The sequence below is a fragment of the Apodemus sylvaticus genome, chromosome 3 (genome assembly GCF_947179515.1).
Source record: "Apodemus sylvaticus chromosome 3, mApoSyl1.1, whole genome shotgun sequence".
NCBI lineage: Eukaryota > Metazoa > Chordata > Mammalia > Rodentia > Muridae > Apodemus > Apodemus sylvaticus.
In genome coordinates, this window is record NC_067474.1 from 166,279,030 (window position 1) to 166,300,195 (window position 21,166).

A 21,166-nucleotide genomic window follows, 5' to 3' on the forward strand; every position below is an offset into this window, starting at 1 on the left:
TTTTTTCTTTTCCTGTGAGAGAACAGGGGATGCTAAGGGGAGTAAATTACCTGCTGGCTAAGCACAGGAAAACTCTGATACAACACAAGGTGCTCCATCCCTCTTCAGACAGGGTTTCTGCATAGGACTTTTTTTTTTTTTAGAACTTTTGCTCTTTTTTTTTTTTTTAAACCTCAGCAAGTGAAGCTTCCAGTGACTATTTTAACACCTAGAGAAGGTCCTTAGGAAGAGTCACCAGGTGGAGATGGCAAAACTCATGAAATCTTACTGTGTTCTTGGAAGTATGTTCAGAAGCCAGAGAGGTCAGGTCCTCCAGACTGTATACCGTCACATCTGCCTGGTGTGCTCCACGTGGGCTGAGACTCTGGAAAAATTCACTGCTTGCTAAGAAACACAGGCAGATAAACAGACAATCTGGTGACAACAGTTTCTTTAAGAAGCCATTTCTTAGCACTATAAAGCTGGCGTATTTCCTTAGCAGAGGATACCTTAAGTGTGTTTCCCTCAAAACCAGGTGATTTTTTTTTGTTTGTTTGCATCAAGAATATAGCTAGGTATGCAAACTTAAGACTATGAGTTTTATGAATCCTGTCTGTTCTAGGTTACAAGGAGCAAGATTCATTTGAAGTTCTAAAACTAGTTAATAAAATCAAAGTCCAGATACCAAATACATGTATCTTTAATGGAGGAAACACTAGAATTCACAAACTACCTATTTCTCACAGGCTGAGCAAAGCGGTTTATGCTAGGGAAAGGAGAAACATTTGTTCTTTGATTCAGTCAAATTTTTATATGCATTTCCAAAAGTGTATGCATGATGCATTTCCAAAGTATGTGCATGACAGAAAAAAAAATACATGTATTTGCTCTTGTAACCTCCATGGAAGGCAATGATCCTTGAAAAAGTCTTCTGAGTTTTACTCTTTCGACAGATAGGCACAATATTGCACAGTTAGTAAACTATCAGAAAATAACATTCTCCTGGGCTTTTCAAACTTGGAAAGCCTAAAGCACCACTTACATCAGCCTCAGACTTGCTTGTCTTGGCTACACATAAAGTTCATGCCTCTGGAGACTGGAATCCCACTGTATATGAGTCCTGGGCCCAGCACCACCCTATAGGCTGCAACTTATTTACCTTGCACACTATGCACACAGCGCAGGGCATAGTTAAGGGCATCTAGGGTGCTGGGTTTAGTGTGTCTCTCAGCTGGAAAATACTTTTTCATTTCTTGGACAACCATTATAAGGTCTTCAGACATTCTGTTTCGGTCTTCATGTTCACTGAATAGAAAACAAACAAACAAACGAACAAACAAGAAACGGTAATGGTGGACACTCAAGGAATACCTGATTTCTAGGGATGCCTGGCTACCTCAACTAACCCAGGTCATAGGTTTAATGTCCTTTCTCTTCCAGGTAGGGTCCATTTTACACTTTCATTCTCCCTTCAGTCCTAACTCAGTCAAATTCTTTAACCACTTTCCTTTTTTTCATTCCATACTCCGGTAATTTAGTTTAGTAACGTTCCCCGTCCCATCAATCCTCACAGAACTATCAGAAAGTTCCCTTTCAGGTCGCCTCCCCCATCCTCCCCCCCCCCGGGGGGGGGGCCAAAAATACAATTAAAAAGTTGTAAACCCTGCTTCCCCCGCTCCAGGGAAGGGCAGTAAACACAGAGGGCGGTGGGGAGGCTTCCTAGCGTCACCTGTGGCTGCTGTCCACGCAAGTGCCCTGCAGCGGACCCTCCGGGCCAGACGCCCCGCGGAGCCCCGGTCCCCTAGTGTGGGGACTGTCGCCACCAGGCACTGCCGGGTCTCCACAGGGATCCATCCTGCCAGGCAGCCCTCAGCCTGCTTCTCTCAGTCTGCAGCTAGCAACCAAACCCGGCTTGTTTGGGTCCCTGCCATCGCCTTCGGGAAAGACTGGTCGCCGAGCACGCTCATCTGATGGGCACTTTTCTCCCCAGCATTTCCACAACCTGCTGGGGTGACGAGCTACACCAACAGCTGGACGGACCACCAGCGAGGCTCTCAGGGAGCGCGTTCAGCCCGCAACAACTTTTCCACCGTCCGTGCTGGGAAGCCCGGCGAGTACCGAGAAACACCTCAGAGCGTAACGTCCGGCGCGACCGGGCGGAAGGCAGGGGCAGCAGCGCCCGGCCGTGCGGGCTCGCAGGCGTCCTGCCAGCCGAGCACTCGCCGCCGCCCGCCGCCCCGCAGAGCCTCGCCCACCCGCGGGCAGGGCAGTCTCGAGGCCGTCCGCGTGCCGAGCTGCCGCCGGCCCCGCCCCCCTGCGCGCCAGGGACCCGGTCCCGCCCCCTCGCCGCGCGGTTGGCCGCTGTTACCGGCTACGCGAGCTCCCATTGGTCAGGGGGCGGGGTCCGGGTCGTGGACCTTGGGGGATTACATAACCGCGGGCGGGTGGGCGGGTGCAAAGGCCCCCGGAGTACCTTACATAACGCGCGGGTCGGGCGAGGGCGGCCCTCGGCCAATCCCGGCCAAGCGGAGTGGCCTGGACGGTAGGGCCGGGCTGCGCAAGTCTACTGCTGTGTTTCCCAGAGGCGGGGCCTTGGGGCTGTCAGTCACGAAAGGGCGGGGTCTGCGCAGCCAACAGGTGAGTGGAGCCTGTGGGGCTCCCGAGTGCTACAGGAATGCAGTGCTTTGGGGTTCCCATTGTTTTAATCTTTCCTAAACTTGCTGCTTCCTCCCACCCACCAATATAGGTGAGTGAACCCAGGTAGAATCCAACCGTATTTTCAGAAATACAAGTTTAATGGTACAAGGTAAGTTCGTTGGCTGCCCTCAAGTTACAGGTTCATTTGGCAACGGGAGGAAGGTAGTATTGTAAACGACGTTTTCGAGGAAACAGCCGGGACGCTCCTTTTACATAACTATCTGCTCTTCAGAAACGAAAGGTTCAGGGCAGAGCTCCAGCCTTCTGCTGCTGCCCGGGTACATCAAGAATGCACTCGGTAGTGGGTGGAGAGATGGCTCAGCGCTTGAGAGCTGAGCACCTACTGCTTCTTCCTTAGGATGGTTCCCAGCCACCCTCTATCAGATGCCTCTAATTCCAGTTTTAGGGGCTCCAATGCCCTCATCGATCGAGACGCCTGCACAGTGCGCATGAGCTAACCAGACATACACCACATAAATAATAAAATAAAATAAAAAATACACTCGTATGGAGAGGGTCCTGATCCTGGAAAGGACTGATCTAGCGTTGGAGGGGAGTATCAGGACAGAGAAAAAGGAGCGAGGTGATTGGAGAATGGGTGGAGAGAAGAAGGTTTATGGGACATATGGGGAGGGGGGGATGTGGGAAAGGGGAAATCATTTGGAATGTAAACAAGGAATATAGAAAATAAAAATATAAAAAAATACACTCAGCATTTGTTGGATGAACGAAAGTGTTCAGGTCCAAGGAGAAAGGGAAAATGCCAGAGGGCAGGTATCCACATTTCATATTGGACAAATGACCAGTTTTTTAAAAAGTCTTTCTCCTCAATGGGATCACTCTACTCCTGAGCCTGTTCTTCAAGAGTGCACACACGTGGGCAGGGATTATTGTACTGAGGTCAGGACCAAATTCTCTCATACTCAACGTACAATACACGGATGGTGCCGCTAAGTCAAGAAAGCCTGAGATGCTGGTAGGAATGTGAAGGACAGAGGTTAAGGAAGGAGGGAAGAGCCCTGGAGAACATGCTGGAAGGTAAGGGAAGGCCGCTGAGAAGGGGAACTGAATCTGAGTGATACCTTGGGCTGGGGGAAATGGGTGGGCCAACAGAACTGAACAGCAAGGCCCCCGCCTGGCCATCCTTGTGCAGAGCATGTTAGTCTTTAAGAACCTGAAGCCATGTGAGAACAGATAAGAAAGGAAGGGCCAGACTATGAAGCAGCTTGTGCTTAAGGTAAAGTATTTAGACTTTTGTGCTGCAAACATAGACAAAATCCTACCTGGTCTATATATTATTTGCAAGAGTGGGGGAAATGAGGGGAAATGTATTCAAAGGAAGGCAGATATAGGAAAAAGCCATGCATTTGGAACATCCCTCCCCTATCTAAGTGTACCTTGCTGGCTGTGTGGTGGACCAGGGTTAACTCTACAGAGCACCTCCAGAAGGCCAATGACCAAATCCTTACTAGTTTGGTAACTGCAAACCAGCTACAGACTCACTTCTAATCTGAAAAGCACTTTTCATTTAAGGTATGTGATGGTTAACTCCAGTTGTCGACTTTGTTGGGTGTGGAATCAGCTGAAAGGCAGCCTGTCAGGTATTCCTGAGCAGGTTTCTCTGCTCAGGTTATGTGAAGTGAGGAAGATGTACTCTAAATGTAGGCAGCAATTTTCAGAGACAGCTAAGATAAAGATGGGAGAAGGAAGCTCTGCTTTTTGTCTGCAAGCCTTCCATCACAGGTGGGTTAATCTACCCTGCTGTTGCTGCCTTCTGCTGTTATCAGAACTCAACATGTTCTCATGGGCTTCCACATGTGCTCAACACCAGAGGTTTTCTGGAATCCTCCAGGCCTGCAGTGCCAGATGGGAACTTCTGAGGCACTCAGCCTCAAGGACTAAGCAGCTCTCAGGTTCTCAGCCTCTTCAGTATGAGGAAGACCATATCACACCATTAAAATCTTTTTAAAATATATATTCATCTTATCAGTTCTGTTGCTCTAGAGAACCCTAACACAGGGTGAAATCTACACCTACTCACAGGAATATGTGCTCCTAGGAGAATGGATAAGAAAAAATGTAGTTTGTCAGGGAGGGAGAGGAGCATTAAAGGTCAGAAGTTTGGGACATGCATCATGTGTATCCCCAGCTCCACTCAAGAAACACAACACGGGATCATGTTAATAAACAACTTTATTCTGGTCACCATAGCGGGGACATTCCCAGCTAAATGCACAGGGAAGCGAGGTATTACTGTGTTAATACAGAAGCCAATGAGTTACATGACAGAATATGAAGAGACAGCACCAAAGTTGTGGGGTCAGATCAGGTCAGAGGCCCTAGGCTGATGGGGTAAGGCATACCTTAAACATTTGTTTAAGTAATATTAGGGAAACAGATTTAAAAAAAACCAAAAAACTAGAACCAGATTCTATGACATCTTGACTAATGCTGCTCTGCACATAAACACAGATTTTGGGACGTTCTAGTGGCAATGATGCAGGCAAGCAACTTGTCTTTCACCACTTCCTCAATTTCACCCATGCCTGAACTCCCATCTTTGAAGCAAACCTTGAAGAAAGTCTCATATAAACAACGAAATTGTCTCAGACAACAATGGCTACATTCTAAGAGCAACAGGCATGCCTGGTTAGCTATCCTCCAGGAGTAGCAGATGCCTCACCTCACACATAATACAAAGGATGAGTCAAAGCAGTAAACAGTCTTCTGGAACCCTCTCTGCAGACTGATGCCTCTGTGAGGCTGCACAGCTGCTGCCTGCATCACACCAGAGGCCATAGCCTAGTAGAGTCTGCAAACTACTGGCTGAGTATCTTGTTTACAGGTGTGATTTGAGCCCACCTCTATAGCTCTAGGAAAGAAGCCAAATCAGAATGAATAGTATTCTCTGCAGCATTCCACAGGAAGGACTGTCAAGATGTTGAAGGCTCACACATTAACAGTATTAACATTTTTTCTTAAAGGGAACCTTGATTTACACTTGGCACTTATTTGAATTTAACTATTAGAGGCAAACTTATAGGCAATTATTTGTATTTAACTTTTGGCAAACTAGAAACTTTGGTCATAGTTCTATAAAAACGTGTCAAAGGGTTATTTCTGATTAAAATACTATTTTAGAAGTGATATACAAGAACAAGAAAGTAAACATCTTCATATCTAACACAAGAGCATGAGCTCTTCACCAGTATCTTAAATACAGTGGGAGTCGGTAGTGCTTACAAATGGAGGATACTCTGAAAAGTTACCTAGCTTTCAAAATAAGGCACACCCTGCTATTGTCACTGACTTTTGTTAGGCAGTAGTGTTCTTCTTGGAAGGTCCAAGTTGGGAATTTAATTACCCAAAGGTTTAAAATGTGGTTTTGAAGACATGTCAGATGTGGGGACAGTGACTTGAACAAAATTCCCTTCCTAGAATTCACAAGTCATCAGTGACAACATCCACCTAGATTTCAGCACTCTGAAACACACAAGTCATCTTTCCCAGCCCATAAATCTGTAAAGGCACTGTGCAAAACGTGGGCATGGTAGGTCGCACCTCCAGTTTGGAGTGTATATGAAAAACAAAGGCACATTTTCTAGGCACTAAACTATGTAAACTAACAAAAGTAATCATTTGGAAAAAAACAATAGGTAAGCTCGATAACACAGCAAGTAGAAAGTCTTGAAGAAGATCCTGAACAGCCGGCTTCAGTTTCATCTGTTCTTCATTAAGAGACACACCACACTAAGAGGCAGGGAAAATTTAGAAACAAAGCAAAGGGCAGTTTAGTCTTTCTGTGTAGATGCTCAGTAGGGATTTCTACTGTCTAGGACAAAGAGAAACTGATCTGGCCAATTCTCTACTGGTAGCGTCTTTATGCTACAGGGTTCTGGGGAAGACTGAAATCAAAAGAGAAAAAGGAAATACATGAACTAGCATGAGCTGGGCCGGTGGTGGCACACAGCTGTAATCCCAGCACTCTGGGAGGCAAAGGCAGGCGGATTTCTGAGTTTGAGGACAGCCTGGTCTACAGAGTGAGTTCCAGGCCAGCCAGGGTTATACAGAGAAACCCTGTCTCGAAAAACCCAAACCCAAATCCAAAAAACCCCCCCCAAAAAAAAAAATTAAAAAAAAAAAAAAAACCAACAACAACAACAACAAAAAAAACAACCCCAAAAAAACCCCCCAAAAAACAAAAAAAAACCAACCCATGAACTAGCATGAAAGGCATGCTTTGCTAGGACATTCCCATAGATTGGAATGAAAATAGAATGAGTTCTAAAATACAGCCACAAGAGTGGTGGGAGTAGCTATGTGCTATCTACATTATTTATGTAATTACCATTTCTGTTCTCCTATGCCAGGTACTTTCTTACGTAGTAACCAGGTTTGTCCTAACAACACAAGGTGAACACCATTACTATCTTCATTTTATTCACGAGAATACTGAGGTCCAGACAGACCCAACTGCTTGCCCAAGGACACAGAACCTCTACTACAGGTGGTAGAGCTGGGATGGATCAAGGTAGTCTCAGCTAATCACCACATTCCACAAAAGGAAACAGACTAAAACTGCATAGGAGAGAAAAATTGGCCAGACAGTAGGAGTGAGATTTGCTATTCTTAAAGAATGAACACATCCATCTATCCATCCCTTCATGTATCTAAACAAAACACCAGACTTTAAATACAAAAACTCAAATATTTGGGATCAGTTTGGTGGCACATGTCTATAATCCTAGCACTTGAAATGCTGAGGCAGAACATTTGAACTTGTGAAAGATCACAAGTTCAAGGCCAGCCTGGATTGAATACTGAGACAGACTCAAACTTCCCTCAATACCATCATCTCAAAACACCCTCAAGTATTCAAAATATTTGGTAAAGAACAACATTTAAACCTTGGACTGAGTCCACTCTGTGCTGCTGCACAGACAAACATCTATGGCCATGGGTAACTCACCGATGATGATGATGACAATAATCACCAGGACGCTGACTCCTATCGCCCACATCTGCAACAAGACAGACAGACAGCGCTTGCCACCACAGCTACAGTGTGAGATACTTTATATCATTTCTAAAGCCTAAATTTTATATTTTCAGTTAAGGCCTGAAATTTAGTTTTGAGCTTTCAGAAATATATTCCAATCCTCTGTGACTCCTGGAAAGACACACATTTCCACACAGGCTCCTGATCTTCTCCCATTATCTCAGATTGTCCCTTCTAAACAAAGCATGACAGGAAGTACTTAAGCTCTCACCACAGATATTCTCATTTGCTAAGTCTGCTTTGGACCATACTCACTCGTTGCTTTTTCCTCTTGTTGAACAAGGTGAGATTTCTTAGCACTTAACTTTTGAAACTGGAGCCATTCCCAGAATGGGCAGCAAACTGCATCAAAGCCAACACCCCCTAACAGTGTGTTCTCAGGTAGGCCTGGGCCAGGGTCTACTGCCCATGACTGCTTGGGCAGTCTGATTCTGCATGTCTTCTAACTTTAGCCACAAAATCTGGATTAGATTCCCAGCTGTGGACGAGTAAAAGGGATATAGACTCACAGTTGGCCCAGATTCTACCCACTACCCTGAGTCACCAAATGCAACCGTGGGCCTGTGCAACACTTGGGCAATAGAGAGGGCCTGCTGTGAAGGTCTGTCAAGAGAGCATTACCTTGCAGTTCTTCCACCAATACTTTCTCTTCAACTTGGCAGCACTTGTTTCAAACTGCGAGGCACCTGCCTGCAGTGCATCTGCGCGGTCATCCAGCTCCGAGAGCTTCTGGTCTCTTTCTAACACCTTATCCACATTGACTCTCATGATGTCAACCACCTAAATGGACATGGTCACAGTTACACAAAAAAGGAGAGGAAGAACAAAACTCCACACAACATCTATGAGCACTCTGTATTTTTTTTCAGATTAATACTTTATTATGTTGAGTTAAACTTTCACTTAAATAGAAGACCCAGGCCTTTGGGATAGATAAATCCACACAGCAAACCAGGAATAGAAGGGAACTTCAATAATGGGCACTTACAGGGAAGCCCACATTAGTATCACATGCTATGGTGAGAGACTCAACTTCCTTCTAAGATCTGAAGCAGAACAACAGGGTACTTCACTTTCATGGCTGTTGGGAAGAAAGGCATCCAGTTGGAAAGGAGGACTACGACTACCTATGCCACGTGTAAGAAACTCTACAGAAAATCCTTAAGACTCCTTCATAAAAGGCTGCAGAGATGACTCATCAGGTAAAAGATCACGTTGTCAGGTCTAGTGACCTGAGTTCAATCTCTGGGACCCACATTGCGAAAAGAGAAAACCGACTCCTGCAAGTTGTTCTCTGATGTCTCTGTGTGTGGTGGGTATACTGTGTGTTCCCACCACCAATTATTTTTAGAGCCAGATCTGTGCCCATTAGTAATCCCTACACTCTTAAGGCAAGATGAGAGGCTGAGACAGGAGAATCACTTGGATGTTCATGAGCCAGTTAGCCTGCATTTCATAGCACAGCATGGCAGAAACAAGAGACATCTCCTTGACAAGGTGGAAGAGAACCGACTTCAAGAAAGTTGTGTTCTGACTGCCAACGCATATGCCATAGCACACCTGTGCCTGAATGAAGAACCTTACCTCTTCAGTACATACAAAAACATGCACACACGTGTGTGCACACAAAACACATGTGCACTAAATAAAAATATTTAATAGAATTTTTCAAAATCTACAAGGGATAAATCCAGTCATGTTACAGCATCTAAGATAAACACTTATCAGTTGCCTTTCTTCGTGCCAGCAATCAAAAAAGAACATTAAGATAACACTGTCTTTACCAAAAAACTCAAAATAAAATTGCAAGAATATAATCAAGGAGCTGAAAGACTTGCAGAATAAAGAAAGTACAAATCAGACTGAGTAGGTAGCTCAGTGGATAAAGGGCTTGCTGCACAAACGTGAGGACCCGAGTTTGGATGTGCAATGCTCACAGAAAAACAACAACAACAACATCAACAACAACAACAAAACAGGTGTGGCAGTCTGCTCCTGTCACTGCAGCACTGGGTAGGCAGGGAGAGGAGGACTCTAGAAATTCACTGGCCATCGATGAGCTATGGGTTCAGGGTAGGACCCTGTCTCAAAAATTAAGGTGTAAAGAAAAAAGAAGAAAATCCCTGATTTTGACCTCTGGCTATCACATGTGTACACACATGCATATGCTACACCCACCCACAAAAGAGAAGCCAAAACAATACAGAACACTTCTCCAAGCTGGGCACAATAGCACATACCTGCTATCTGAGAGGCTAAGGCAAGACACACAGACACACACACACACACACACACACACACACACACACACACACACGGAGGGGGGAGGGAGAGAAGAGGGGAGAGAGAGAGAGAGAGAGAGAGAGAGAGAGAGAGAGAAAGAAAGAGAGAGAGAGAGAGAGAGAGAGAAGGGGAGAGAAGAATTAAAGTATTAGGAAGGGGAAAGACATCCACAGTGGCAATTGGAAGACTTAATACTATGGAGATGCAGGACTCCTAGAGTGACTAAAGAGTCAATATAATCCCAACAGCTCTGTCTCCCTCAGAAAGACTGTCATGTAATTCCAGCTCCTGTGGCTTTTTTCACATGTAAGCTCAAAAAAGAAGTGAGAACAAGTAAACCAAGACTAACAGAGAGAGTTATAATAGTCATTTCAAAACTCACCGTAAAGCTAGAATAGTCAAACTGTGGTGCTGGCATAAGGAAAGATGAAGACCAGTGAGAGAGAACTGAGAACCTGGAAATCAGCTTATGTATTTATAGCCAATTGAACTGGCTATAGATTTATTATTGATCTATTAATCTATTTTGGTGACGGGGATGCTTGCATAAGTTAGCCAAGTGCTCTACCACTGAGCTCTCAGCCCACCAAGTAACTATCAAAAGGATGCTAAAAACAACAAATGGAGAAAGAATATTCTTTTCAACAAACAGTGCTGGCATAACTAAATAACCATAAGGGAAGAATAGATACACCAGTGAGCTAAGTTTAAGTGCTAAGACTATAGTAATCTTAGAAAAAAAAAAAAGTAAAGCTTTATAGCTTGCTTTAGGTTTCTACTCCTGTGCTAGAACACCACGACCAAAAGTAACTTCCGGCCAAAAAAGGTTTATTTCATCTTACAGTTTGTAGTCCAACATCCAGGGAAGTCAGGGCAGAAACTGGTAATGCAGAAGTCATGGAGGAATACTGCTTATGGGCTTGCTCGCCATGGCTTGCTCGGCCTGCTTTCTTACATTATCCAGGACAATTTTCCCAGGGTGGCACCACACAAGAGTAAGTAGGGTATTGTACCCCATATCAATCCTCAATAAAGGAACTGCTTGCCCACAGGCAAATTAGGTAGGGTATTTTCTCAATGGAAGTTCCCTCTTCTAAAATGTCCCTGACTAGAGTTGAGTTGATACAAAACTAGCCAGCACACAGCTTCAGGCTTGGCTCTGGGCTTTTAGATTTGCTATCAAAAGCAAGATCAACAAATGAAAAAATTTCAAGTAATTAAAGAGATAAATTGGGCTTTATATAAAGTAAAACCTTCTGGCATCAAAGTATACTATGAAGAATGTGAAACTCAACCAACAAAGAGGATGGAAATACTTATGAACTACATCTCTGATAAACATTAGATGTGAAGAATGCATAAAAGAGCCTTACAAGTTCATGTAACAGAAAGACAATACAATAAAATCATTTGCAAAAGAAGTATTATGAGAAATATAACCGTAATCCTAGTACTTGAAAGATGAGGTAAGTTCAACAGTAGCCTGGGCTACATAGTGAGTCCCAGGTTAGCCTGGCTATATAATAAAACCCTGTCTCAGAAACAAACAAACAAACAAAAAAGCAAACAAAAAAGCAAAAAACCCCAGCAGTAACACAAAAGGGGGTAAAGGACTTGAATAGTCACTCCTTCAGAGGCACACAGATGGCCAATATACACTAGAAATGTGTTCACTGTCACTAATCATTAATCAAATCATTAATTCAAAAACAAAAGGAGATACCACCTCCTGCTTGCTTGGATGGCTGCAGCCCCAACTCTAGAGCACCAGGACACTGGACACTGCTGCCAGAAAACAAGCTACTGTAGCCATTTGTACTTGTACAAGCTACAAGTCTGTAGCCACAGACTGAGCTGCCATACAATTATTGTATGAACCAGAAATGAAAACACATTTAAGATCTGGCTCCTGGATATTTACAGCAACTTATCAGCAGAGAAGTCAGAAGAGCTTAGTTACCCATTAGGTAGGAAGAGATAACAAATCATGGTTTACTCAGATCATAAAGGATCACTCAGCCAAAAGAGGAAACAAGGTGCCAGCACAGACTGCAGCCTCCATGAACATGGGACACACTGAGGAGAGAGAGCCCAACACATACCCTGGAACATGCTACACCTGAAACAGGCAAACCCAGAGAAACAGCTGACTACAGGTTACCAGGCAACCAGGAGAACCAGAGGTGAGTGACTATGAGTTCAGGGTGCTTTTTAGTAGAGACAAAAGAGTTCTGAAAGCAGAAAGAAGTGATAACTGTGCAAACAACGGAATATGGTAAACATATTAGATGCTAAATGGCTAATAATGACTTTAACTTTAGCCATTAACCTTTTAATGACTTTTAAAAAATGCTTAATTGTATTTTACAGAAATTTCCACTCAAGAACAAAAAATAGATTCTCTTTAAAATTTCTTTAATTTCTAAAAAGGATAGGATTTGAGTTTTTTTAAGTGACAGAATTAGTGTAAAAGCCTAAAATGTTCAGAATTAAGTTCATAAAGAAATCATCAAAGCAAAATCTTACTATATGATTTAATAACAGTATCTAAGATAGTTTTAGCTGTTTTAAGACAGCTAAAAGCAGAAAGATTGTGCCAGGTGGTGGTGGCGGCAGCACATGCCTTTAATCCCAGCACTCAGGAAACAGATGCAGGTAGACCTAAGCTTGAGGCCAGCCTGGGTTACAATGCGAGTTCCAGGACAGCCAGGACTACACAAAGAAGCCCTGTCTGGGAGAAATGTATATGTATGTATGTATGTATGTATGTATGTATGTATGTATGTATGTGAGTGGGGAGATGGTTCAACCTGGGTTTAGTTCCCAGCACCAATAAAGCATCTGAACCTCTAGTTCCAAGAGTTTTGATGTCTTCTAGCCTCTGTAGAAACTGTGTACGTGTGTGTGCACAAGTGCGCGAGTGAACAACCCCCCCATACATGTAGGAAAAAAATCTCATACACTTAAATATTAATAAAAAGAATATGGAAGTAGTGGTCTGAGTTTTTCATAGGATCTTCACTGTAGGTCTACATGCACACACCCAAACAAAAAGATGCCAGAAGACTCTACTAGCTCAAGAATTCCAGAGAGAGCTGGGGCTACAGCAGTTCCACCTGTTATGGGTTCTTCATCGAATATCAGAGAAAGCTTCTACAAAGACCTGCCCATATTAGGGAACTAGTAAACTTGGCTACAAGACACACAGCAATTTGGGAACAAAACAGAACCTAGATCAGAAAGGCTTGTTCCTGGCTTGAGCAATCTAATTACACTATCTTACAAGTAGTTCTGGGGACAGATATGTTTTAGGTTTGTGATTTGATAGTAGAAAAATTATTATGAAACCAAGAAGAATCTTCTTTGTGCTTAGAAGATGGCTTCTAGAAGATTCAAGCAAAATATTAATATACATAAAATAAATCTTAAAAAAACGGATATGGAAATACTGTTTCTCAAAGAATCTTTACTATTGCCCTGCAAATACATGTTCAGAAAGATGACTTCTGATATAGTCAAAATTTATGCTCATACTTTGATGATGCTTTTCCCTCCTAACATTTAAAAACGTTAATTATATGCCTGTGTCTGTGTGTGGGTGTGTGCAGGTACATGCAGGTGCCATTGGAGGCAGTTACAGGCAGTTCTGTGGTACAAATGAGAGTGCTTGGAACCCAGGTGAATCCTCTGCTAGAACAAGTAAGCGTTCTTTTAACCCTTGAGACATCTTTCTAGCTCCAATGCCTCTTTTTCTAAATAAAATTCTAGAGAATCCCCATGTTGTTGAAAAGTCACATTTAAAACGTTAGAGCAGTACCTCATCTACTTGATTTTGTGTCTGCTGGAGTCTTCGATTACTGCCAGTGGCAGCACTTGATCCTGAAGGCACACCTGTAGACCTGAAAGGTATAAAGTCACAAGTGTGAGTGCATTACAATGCCCAGTGCACTTGATAAGCAAACATGTAATCCCAGTGCTCCTCCAACCATGACATGGGAGGTGCACACTCCTGAGTCTTGGAAGCCTGAGGCCAGCTTACCTGATACGTGCAGCACTGAACAAGAGACACTGTCTCCAAGAAGGTGGAAAGCAAGGGCTGACATGTGAGTTTGTTCTCTGCTCTCAACTATACATGTTTGTGTGTATAAACTGTTATGCTGGGACTCAGTGTTAACTCCTTATACTGCAGTTATTTCTTAAAAGTCCTGCAGTAAGAAATAAAGGTAGTAATGTGTTTTTATAATCCCTTGATAATTCTTAAGGCTCTATCACTTGATAGTGACCAAAGTCTGAAACAAGTGTTTAACAAGATCTGTTTTGTGTCAATAAAGTGCTTTAAAAAAAACCCTTGCTTTAAGATCACAGATGTTTAAAGGCACTTGGTAGACTCCTGAGCTTTTTTTTTTTTTTTGGCAAGAACTGTCTTATAATTAGGAACAATCACAGAACAGACAATATGGAGAAGTAGGTTCAAATGCAGGGAGAGAGTCTGTGTGAACCAGAAGGAGGCTGAGGCAACTGTCTCTTGGAAAGTCATTCACCTCCCGTAGGCTCAGTGAACCTGTATTTTCATTCATTCCCACTTTTCACAAGTACTCTGGCTTTTAAGTCCTTATTGCCTCCATTAAACTCTTGTCCAATCTAAAACAGCAGCCAGCCTGTGCCTTCCTACACCACCCTAAGGTTGACTCAACAGTTCTTTTTAAGTCTGCAAGGACACAACACTGAGTTCTGTCTCACAGAACTCAGGGTCCGAAAGTTAAACAGGTAAGGACCGTGCTCTGGAAGCACACTATCCACGTATCTTTTTTTTTTTTTCTCTTTGAAGCCTAATAACTCTCTGAAGAGGACACTACTATCCTTATCTTATTAAAACTTAGGTTGAACATGCAGCTGGCTGAAGTGAACCAGTGTAGTTCTCTTGAGTGTGGACCGGACACTACCGTTTGCACAGCAGTCTGACAAGGTACATGTTAAGTGGTGACACCTCTGAGCAGAGGAACACATCCATTCCCGCTGAAGGTTTCTATTAGAAACCAATTTTAAAACAAGCGTGTCCTGGCTTAAGACGGATGCGCTGGGAGCGCGGCGGCTCCCCAGAGGACGCCATAAGCTGGTCTTCCACGGCCTGGGGCTCGGCGTCCCGCCACCTCCCGGTCTCCCGCTCCTGCCAGGCACCACCTCGCAGAGGGCGAGCACTCACGGTCGCCCCCGCCCCTCTCCAGGAAGGAGCCGCGGGGTGTGGCGGCCGCTTCCTCGGCCAGCCGGTGCCCCCACCCCCGCCCTTCCGCGTCTGCTCGCCGTCCGCGGGGCACTCGGGGACGTCGTGGCGCCACGACTCGTCCTGCAGCGTCCGGGGGGCAGAGTGCACCGCAGGGCCGCCGCCCACCTCAGGCACCCGGGACGCTCGCTGCGCGAAGGCCCGCGAGGCCTCCACTCGAGTCCGAGTGCCGGGCAGCGGCCACCGCGCCCGAAGCGGGTCCCAGGAGTGGGCTACCACCCCCGGAGTTCGCCTCTCCTCGCAGCGCGGCGCGTCACTCACATTTTGGCGGCGGCAGCGAATGGCCGAGGGTCTTAGGGACTTGTGCTGCAGGCGACAGGAGGCTGAGATGGGCGGGGCTGTGGCGACGTCACGAGCAGGGGGCCGGACCGGAACCGGTGACGCGCTCTCAGTCGCCGAGGGCGCGCCGGAAATGGGCGGGACAGGAGCCGGGCGCAGCAAGGGCTGTAACCTTCCGGCTGACCAGAGTGGGAGGGGCCAGAGCTTGCCCTGAAGTAGCGCCCGCGCTGATGAGTGGGCGGGCGTTCTCGGTGGACAAGTGGGCGGGGCTAGAGCGCGGCGCCTGCGCCTTTGGGCTGGGCTCTTCGCCGCCAAGGAATCACAGCAGCTTCCTGCAGTGTCTCCGCTGCCCTGTCTCTAGCCCTGGAAAGGCAGTTTAGAGTGAGAATGGGTACGTTTTACATTACTTTGAGCTCGCATACCTTATCTCTGGGTCGTGAGAATGTTAGAGAGAGCGGACGTGCCTAACGTTCCAGAATAATCTAGTGGTCCTGAGGAGACAAAGTTCTTTTCTGAGAAAGTTAAGAGGCAACAGGAAGTCCTTTTGGAGTCTTGGCCACAGGGTTTGGAAGAAGTCCCCTCTCAGATTCTCAGGTGACAAATATTTGCCATTGCACGGATATTACAACCCCCAAAGGGAACCTTGGCTTAGAGAACTGTAAGGTTTTTCCGTTTCTGTAATTCCCTGGCCCTAGCAAAAAAGAGATACTCAACTTTTGTTCAAAAATGGGTGAGTAGTATACGTGGAAAAGTATCCCAGCAGTCTCTAAAACAGACTAAATAAGCTCAGTTGGTGGATTCACTAAATGAAATACACAAAGGTATTTTTCCATTTCAGCATGGTAACTCCCAGAGGGGTGTGTGTGTGTGAGAGTGTTGCAATAAAGAGCGCCACGCCAGTGGGTACTAGGTTGACTAGTAGCTATAAAAAAACATTCTGGGCAGGAGGAATGAGACATCAAGTACAGACCAGCTGGAGAGTGTGTGGCTGGGCTTAAACAGTGAACAGAAAATGCAGTGGGCTCCTGGCAGGAGGTTCAGAGTGTGAAACAGGCACTAGTTCTGAGCTGGATCAGAAGTGAAGTCCCGAAGAGATTCAGACTGTAGGGAAGAGGACTGGAACAGTGACGAAGAATACCTGGCAGGGAGGCCTTTGTGAGGTAAGCTGGAAAAGGTCTTTAAAAACAAAAATAAACCACCCAGTAAACTGAAGAGTGTGGCTTAGTTAGCAGGGTGCCTGCCTAACACACAGTACTGGGTCTGATCCCCAGAACGACTTAAGACCCAGCCTGCTGGCACATCCATAATCTCAACAAAAGTCTCTTAGGTAAAAGGTTAAGAGGTTCAAGGTCATCCTTAAACTTAAGTGTTGTGAATTCATGGGTACTCTGAGCTACATGAGAAAGGTTAATTAAACATTGAGATCCTTATCTTCCAAGTGACTGCATGGTGTTAAGGAACCAGGCAAGGTAAGTAGAAAGTAAGTGCTTTGGGAAAGTGGCTCTGAGTGAAACACTGGGTGGGAGAACACTGCATGTGGAAAGTAAAAAAATACTTTTTGAGTTCTAACTATGACCTAACCCTCAACACCTTGGATTTCAGGTCATGTTAAAGCAAAACACAGATAATATGGGGAAATTTTCTTCATTTTTAATTTACAGCAGAAAGAATATAAAGCATTCAGAAAACATTTTCCATATTTTTAAGGGCAATTCAAAACATTTTGCATGGTTTCCAGCAGCTGAGTTCTTCAACAGATCCATTGAATCAATGATGCTTTACATGCACAATTACAAAAATAAAACTTACAAAAAAAGAAGACATCTAGACTAGTTTTACATGCAAGTCTCAGGGACCCCCCGTTGGGCGCCAACTACTGTGTGGAACTGCCATAAGCGACCGTGCAGCCAGAAAGGGGTTCGTCTTAATGTCTTTATTTCATTCACACAGTACAGCTGATTTTGAATGGGTAACAAGGATAGCAATTAAATCTTCAGGAGACAGAATAAGATTAGCTATTAATTTTATCATGAAATCCTACTCCTGGCACTTGGGAATTCAGATTATCCAAGAAAGCTGCGCCTACCTATCACCTTATATTCAAAATTAAGAGTCACAATCAAAAGGTGGTCAGAAATGCTTTGTGTCAGTGGAAGTACGCTTCGACCTCACCTAGAATTCACAGTTGTACTGGTAGGTTTTGACCCTACTTCTATCCCCTCCATAAGAACTTCCTAATTCTATGTAAGTCTCTATCTTCCAAAATTTTCTAACTTATTCAGCTAATGTGGCATGTGAGACATTTAAAAAAAAATGTGAGGGTTGAAGCAAATCCACTGAGGTCTTTGCTCTGGTCAAATGATTGGTCATCTGAACCATAAGCAATGGAGGAAATGTATCCAAATCCATGATTGAGATAGGATATTCTGAAAAGAGCTGGCTTTACATTCTATTTCCTGTTATGAATACAATTGTTTATGTAAATTACTCAGTGTCCTCAGACAGGTCAAATTGTGTAAAATAATAGATATGGCAGGGGCGGGGGTAGGGGGGTTGAGGATTGCAACAGCTGCAACATAACCCACACATGTAAAAACAAAATTGGGTCGGGTCAGATTACAAATGTACAGGTGGCTCCTAGCTGTGGGGCTGTTGCTGTTCCAAGCTGATCACAAGCAGAAAGACATGTACTGTACAGTAATTTGAGGTTGGCAGTGAAAGGAAGTAATTAAAAAACAAGTACAATTATAGAAAAGGCACCGAGAGCACTGACCCCAGTTTTTATTTTTTTTAACCACAATCCTTTTGTTTCTACCTTCCTTCTGAAGACACCAGCTTAAAGCTCATTTGTGAATATTTTTAGGCTTCACAACAAGCCTCGAGTTTTAACTCACGGTTGGCAGCCAGAACCATGTTGGTTTGTTTTTTTTTTTTTTTTATAAAAAAAAAAAAAAGAATCTCATACCAACCAATTCTCACACTTAACCTGGGAATTTTAAACTGGCATTAGCAAATGTAAAATTGGTTCTCTCATAGGTTAGCTTTGAAAGCATTGGATTTCTTTGGCTCCTCATTACCTGGAAAGTACTGTACCGTGGCACCCTTCCGTCAACACCAATCTCCACCGGGTTTTGCTTTTATTTTGTCGAGTGAGCAATTTTTATTCATTTTTTAAAAAATTTCCAGCAGGAGATATGAAAACATGTTGTTTTTCTCATTTTGTCCTAAATTTTTTTTTTTTTTTTTGTTAAACATTGATCATCCTAATGTTCTTTGTTGGTGTGAGTGGATGGTGTTAAGGTCTCTAAGGATTCATCTTATGATTATCTATTTTGCAAAAGTAACTTAATTTTCATAAGCAATATTAGCATTCACATTACTTGGCACCTTTGGCAAAAAATTTTTTTTAAATAAAATAAAATAAACTCCTGATAGCCAAAATTAAATGTAAACATATCCTTTTTTTTTTTTTTTTAAGTAATGCTACTCTGCCTCTTTTCCTAAGTCTAAATACAGTAGCTCCTTTTTTATTTTTTGCAGGTCATGCTTTAGCAAAATGTTCTTCTACAGAACATTTAAAATAAAGTACTCTTATAGTGAAATAAAGTTTTTTTTGTTTCATTTTACAGACCATAGCCACTAATGCTTTGCTTTTGTTCTTTTTCTTGATTTCATGCACATCTTTGTTTTAATATATACAATATATACAAACAATACATCCACATTGTTCTCGCTCATTCAGACAAAACTATACAAATAATTTCATCTTGCCATGTTATTGACCTCTCTGAATAAAATATTTAGCAATTAATATAACCCCTTTCAAATATTTTCTTGCTTTTTTTTCTTCTTCTTCATTTCTACCTTTTGTATATACACAGAAACCACTCCGTTTGGATGAGATAGAGCCAAAACATGGAATTTACTGGCCAGAATGCAGCACCACACTGGTCGTTTAGGTGGCAAATGTCCAGGCAAGGTTTATGATCCCTTGGAATTACTACAGTTTCCAAGGTTACTAAAAAAGGCTACATGCGTTACCAAGTCTTAAGTAATCCTCACTTCAAGAGAGTGGGGCAGACAAACTAAAGTGCTGACCATGAGAAGGGACAGGATAGTTACTATCCTTGCAGGTTCCTGGGAGGTGTTGGGGGGGGGGGGCAAGAAAATGAATTTAAATCCCATAAGCTGTTTCTCATTATTTCCCGTGCATTACCCGTTTACCACACACCCACCCCTCTGCAAATTTTCACAAGACATTAAAAACCTGCAGATTTTAAAAGTTGCATTAAGTGTGCTGTAGAGATTCAAACGAACGGACGGACGAACCAACGGACGGAAAGGAGGAAAAAAAAAACCGAAACGGAAACTCAAAAGCGAACAGTGAAGGAGATGAGGACAGGCAGACTTGAACGACTCGGGTGATCTAAGCCCTCCACTGAGAACCAAGGATTCAGCTTCTTGGAAGTCACCGCAGGTGCAGGCGCAGCGCTCCTCGTGGGGCTGACGTCGCCCCGCCTGTTCTTATCTATATTTTTGGTATAAATATTTGTACAGTTCCACACGATGTTTGAATACAGCCCTAATGACAAGGAAAGAGGCTTCCTCCTAAGATGAAGCCCTTCCAGTTCCTCCTGGTGTCTTGTTTTTTTCCTGTGATCCAACAGAAGATTTGAGTTCCAAGATGTCTTGCTGATCAAATTAAAAGTTGTCCATGAGAGTGCAAATGTAATGACCAAACATTCTCGTTAAAATCCTGCAGCTGACTCCCCAGAACTGCAGAGGGATTGTGTGTGTGTGTATGTGTGTGTGTATATGTGTGCACGAGCGTGTGTGTTGTTGTTGCATGTCTCTGCTAAAAACAGAAATGGAAAGAGTCTGAGAAGCAATGTCACATTGCTAAGGGATGCTGCTGTATGTCTTCAAGTTCCTTGGCCTTTTTCAATTCTTTCACTCTGGAAGAGAAACAAAACACAACACCAGGTGATAACTACAGAGTGAAACTGTGACCAGATAAAGGAGAGGGGCTGTCCCCCCGAAATGAGATGCCCAGACAAGCCCCTTCTGAAGACCGACAACAGGAGAACTTGTGAAATTGTTGGGAGAATATCCAAAGAGGAAGATGTGACACTATGTAAAAACATGTGCACGTTTTACAAGGGGCGCTCCAAGAAGAGAGCAAAGCTATTTGTTCTGTTGTTCTGAATAAAGGGTGACACTTACAGCTTGGGAACATTTAATTACTTGAGGAACTTGTTCCTCTGTCGGATGGACTGCTATATACCCCCAGAGTTCCATGTGATATAAACTAGGGAATCAGCACACAATTTGTTTGGCTCTGAGTACACCCAGGGACTGAATCATTATTTCACTCAGACTCCAGGCTGCAGACTACCTTGAACCTGACCCTATAACCTGCACAGAGTTCCCTCCCCTTCTCTGTTATATTACCGAGTCTTGGATCCTCACAGTTCCTGGTTCCCTCCCATTTCAAACTGTAACTTTAAAGTTCTTATTCCTTCTCACAACTCCCAAATAGGCAGTGTTAAGATCAATACCAAATGGGGACTTTGTTTTGCTTATCAGAG

General features: G+C 43.8%; 3 protein-coding genes across 10 annotated transcripts in view; all 3 read right to left on the minus strand.

The window, feature by feature from the left end:
* The window catches only part of Per3 (period circadian regulator 3), a 39,483-nt gene extending 37,249 nt beyond the window's left edge, over positions 1–2,234 (minus strand). Inside the window, exons 1-3 of the mRNA XM_052178249.1 lie at positions 1,709–2,234; positions 1,139–1,284; positions 269–384 (exon numbers count right to left, since the gene is read on the minus strand). Coding sequence (XP_052034209.1) covers positions 269–384; positions 1,139–1,284; positions 1,709–1,833 — 387 coding nt within the window. The 5' untranslated portion in view covers positions 1,834–2,234. The remainder of the gene's footprint in view (positions 1–268; positions 385–1,138; positions 1,285–1,708) is intronic.
* A 2,617-nt stretch (positions 2,235–4,851) lies between these two features.
* On the minus strand, positions 4,852–15,666 carry Vamp3 (vesicle associated membrane protein 3). 2 transcript variants are annotated; one of them, XM_052178258.1, is made up of 5 exons: positions 15,561–15,666; positions 13,836–13,917; positions 8,357–8,515; positions 7,646–7,697; positions 4,852–6,426 (listed from the first exon to the last, which is right to left on the minus strand). In XM_052178258.1, coding segments are annotated over exons 1-5 (312 nt in total). In that variant the 5' UTR covers positions 15,563–15,666; the 3' UTR covers positions 4,852–6,409. The 2 variants fall into 2 exon arrangements, with proteins under 2 accessions (XP_052034218.1, XP_052034217.1); XM_052178257.1 differs by lacking the exon at positions 4,852–6,426 and adding an exon at positions 7,006–7,076.
* Positions 15,667–17,206: 1,540 nt separating this feature from the next.
* The window catches only part of LOC127681705 (calmodulin-binding transcription activator 1), a 49,531-nt gene continuing 45,571 nt past the window's right edge, over positions 17,207–21,166 (minus strand). For all 7 annotated transcript variants that reach the window (XM_052178254.1, XM_052178250.1, XM_052178256.1 and 4 more), the window contains one exon: positions 17,207–20,533. In XM_052178254.1, the coding sequence (XP_052034214.1) occupies positions 20,470–20,533 (64 nt within the window). In that variant the 3' untranslated portion in view covers positions 17,207–20,469. The remainder of the gene's footprint in view (positions 20,534–21,166) is intronic.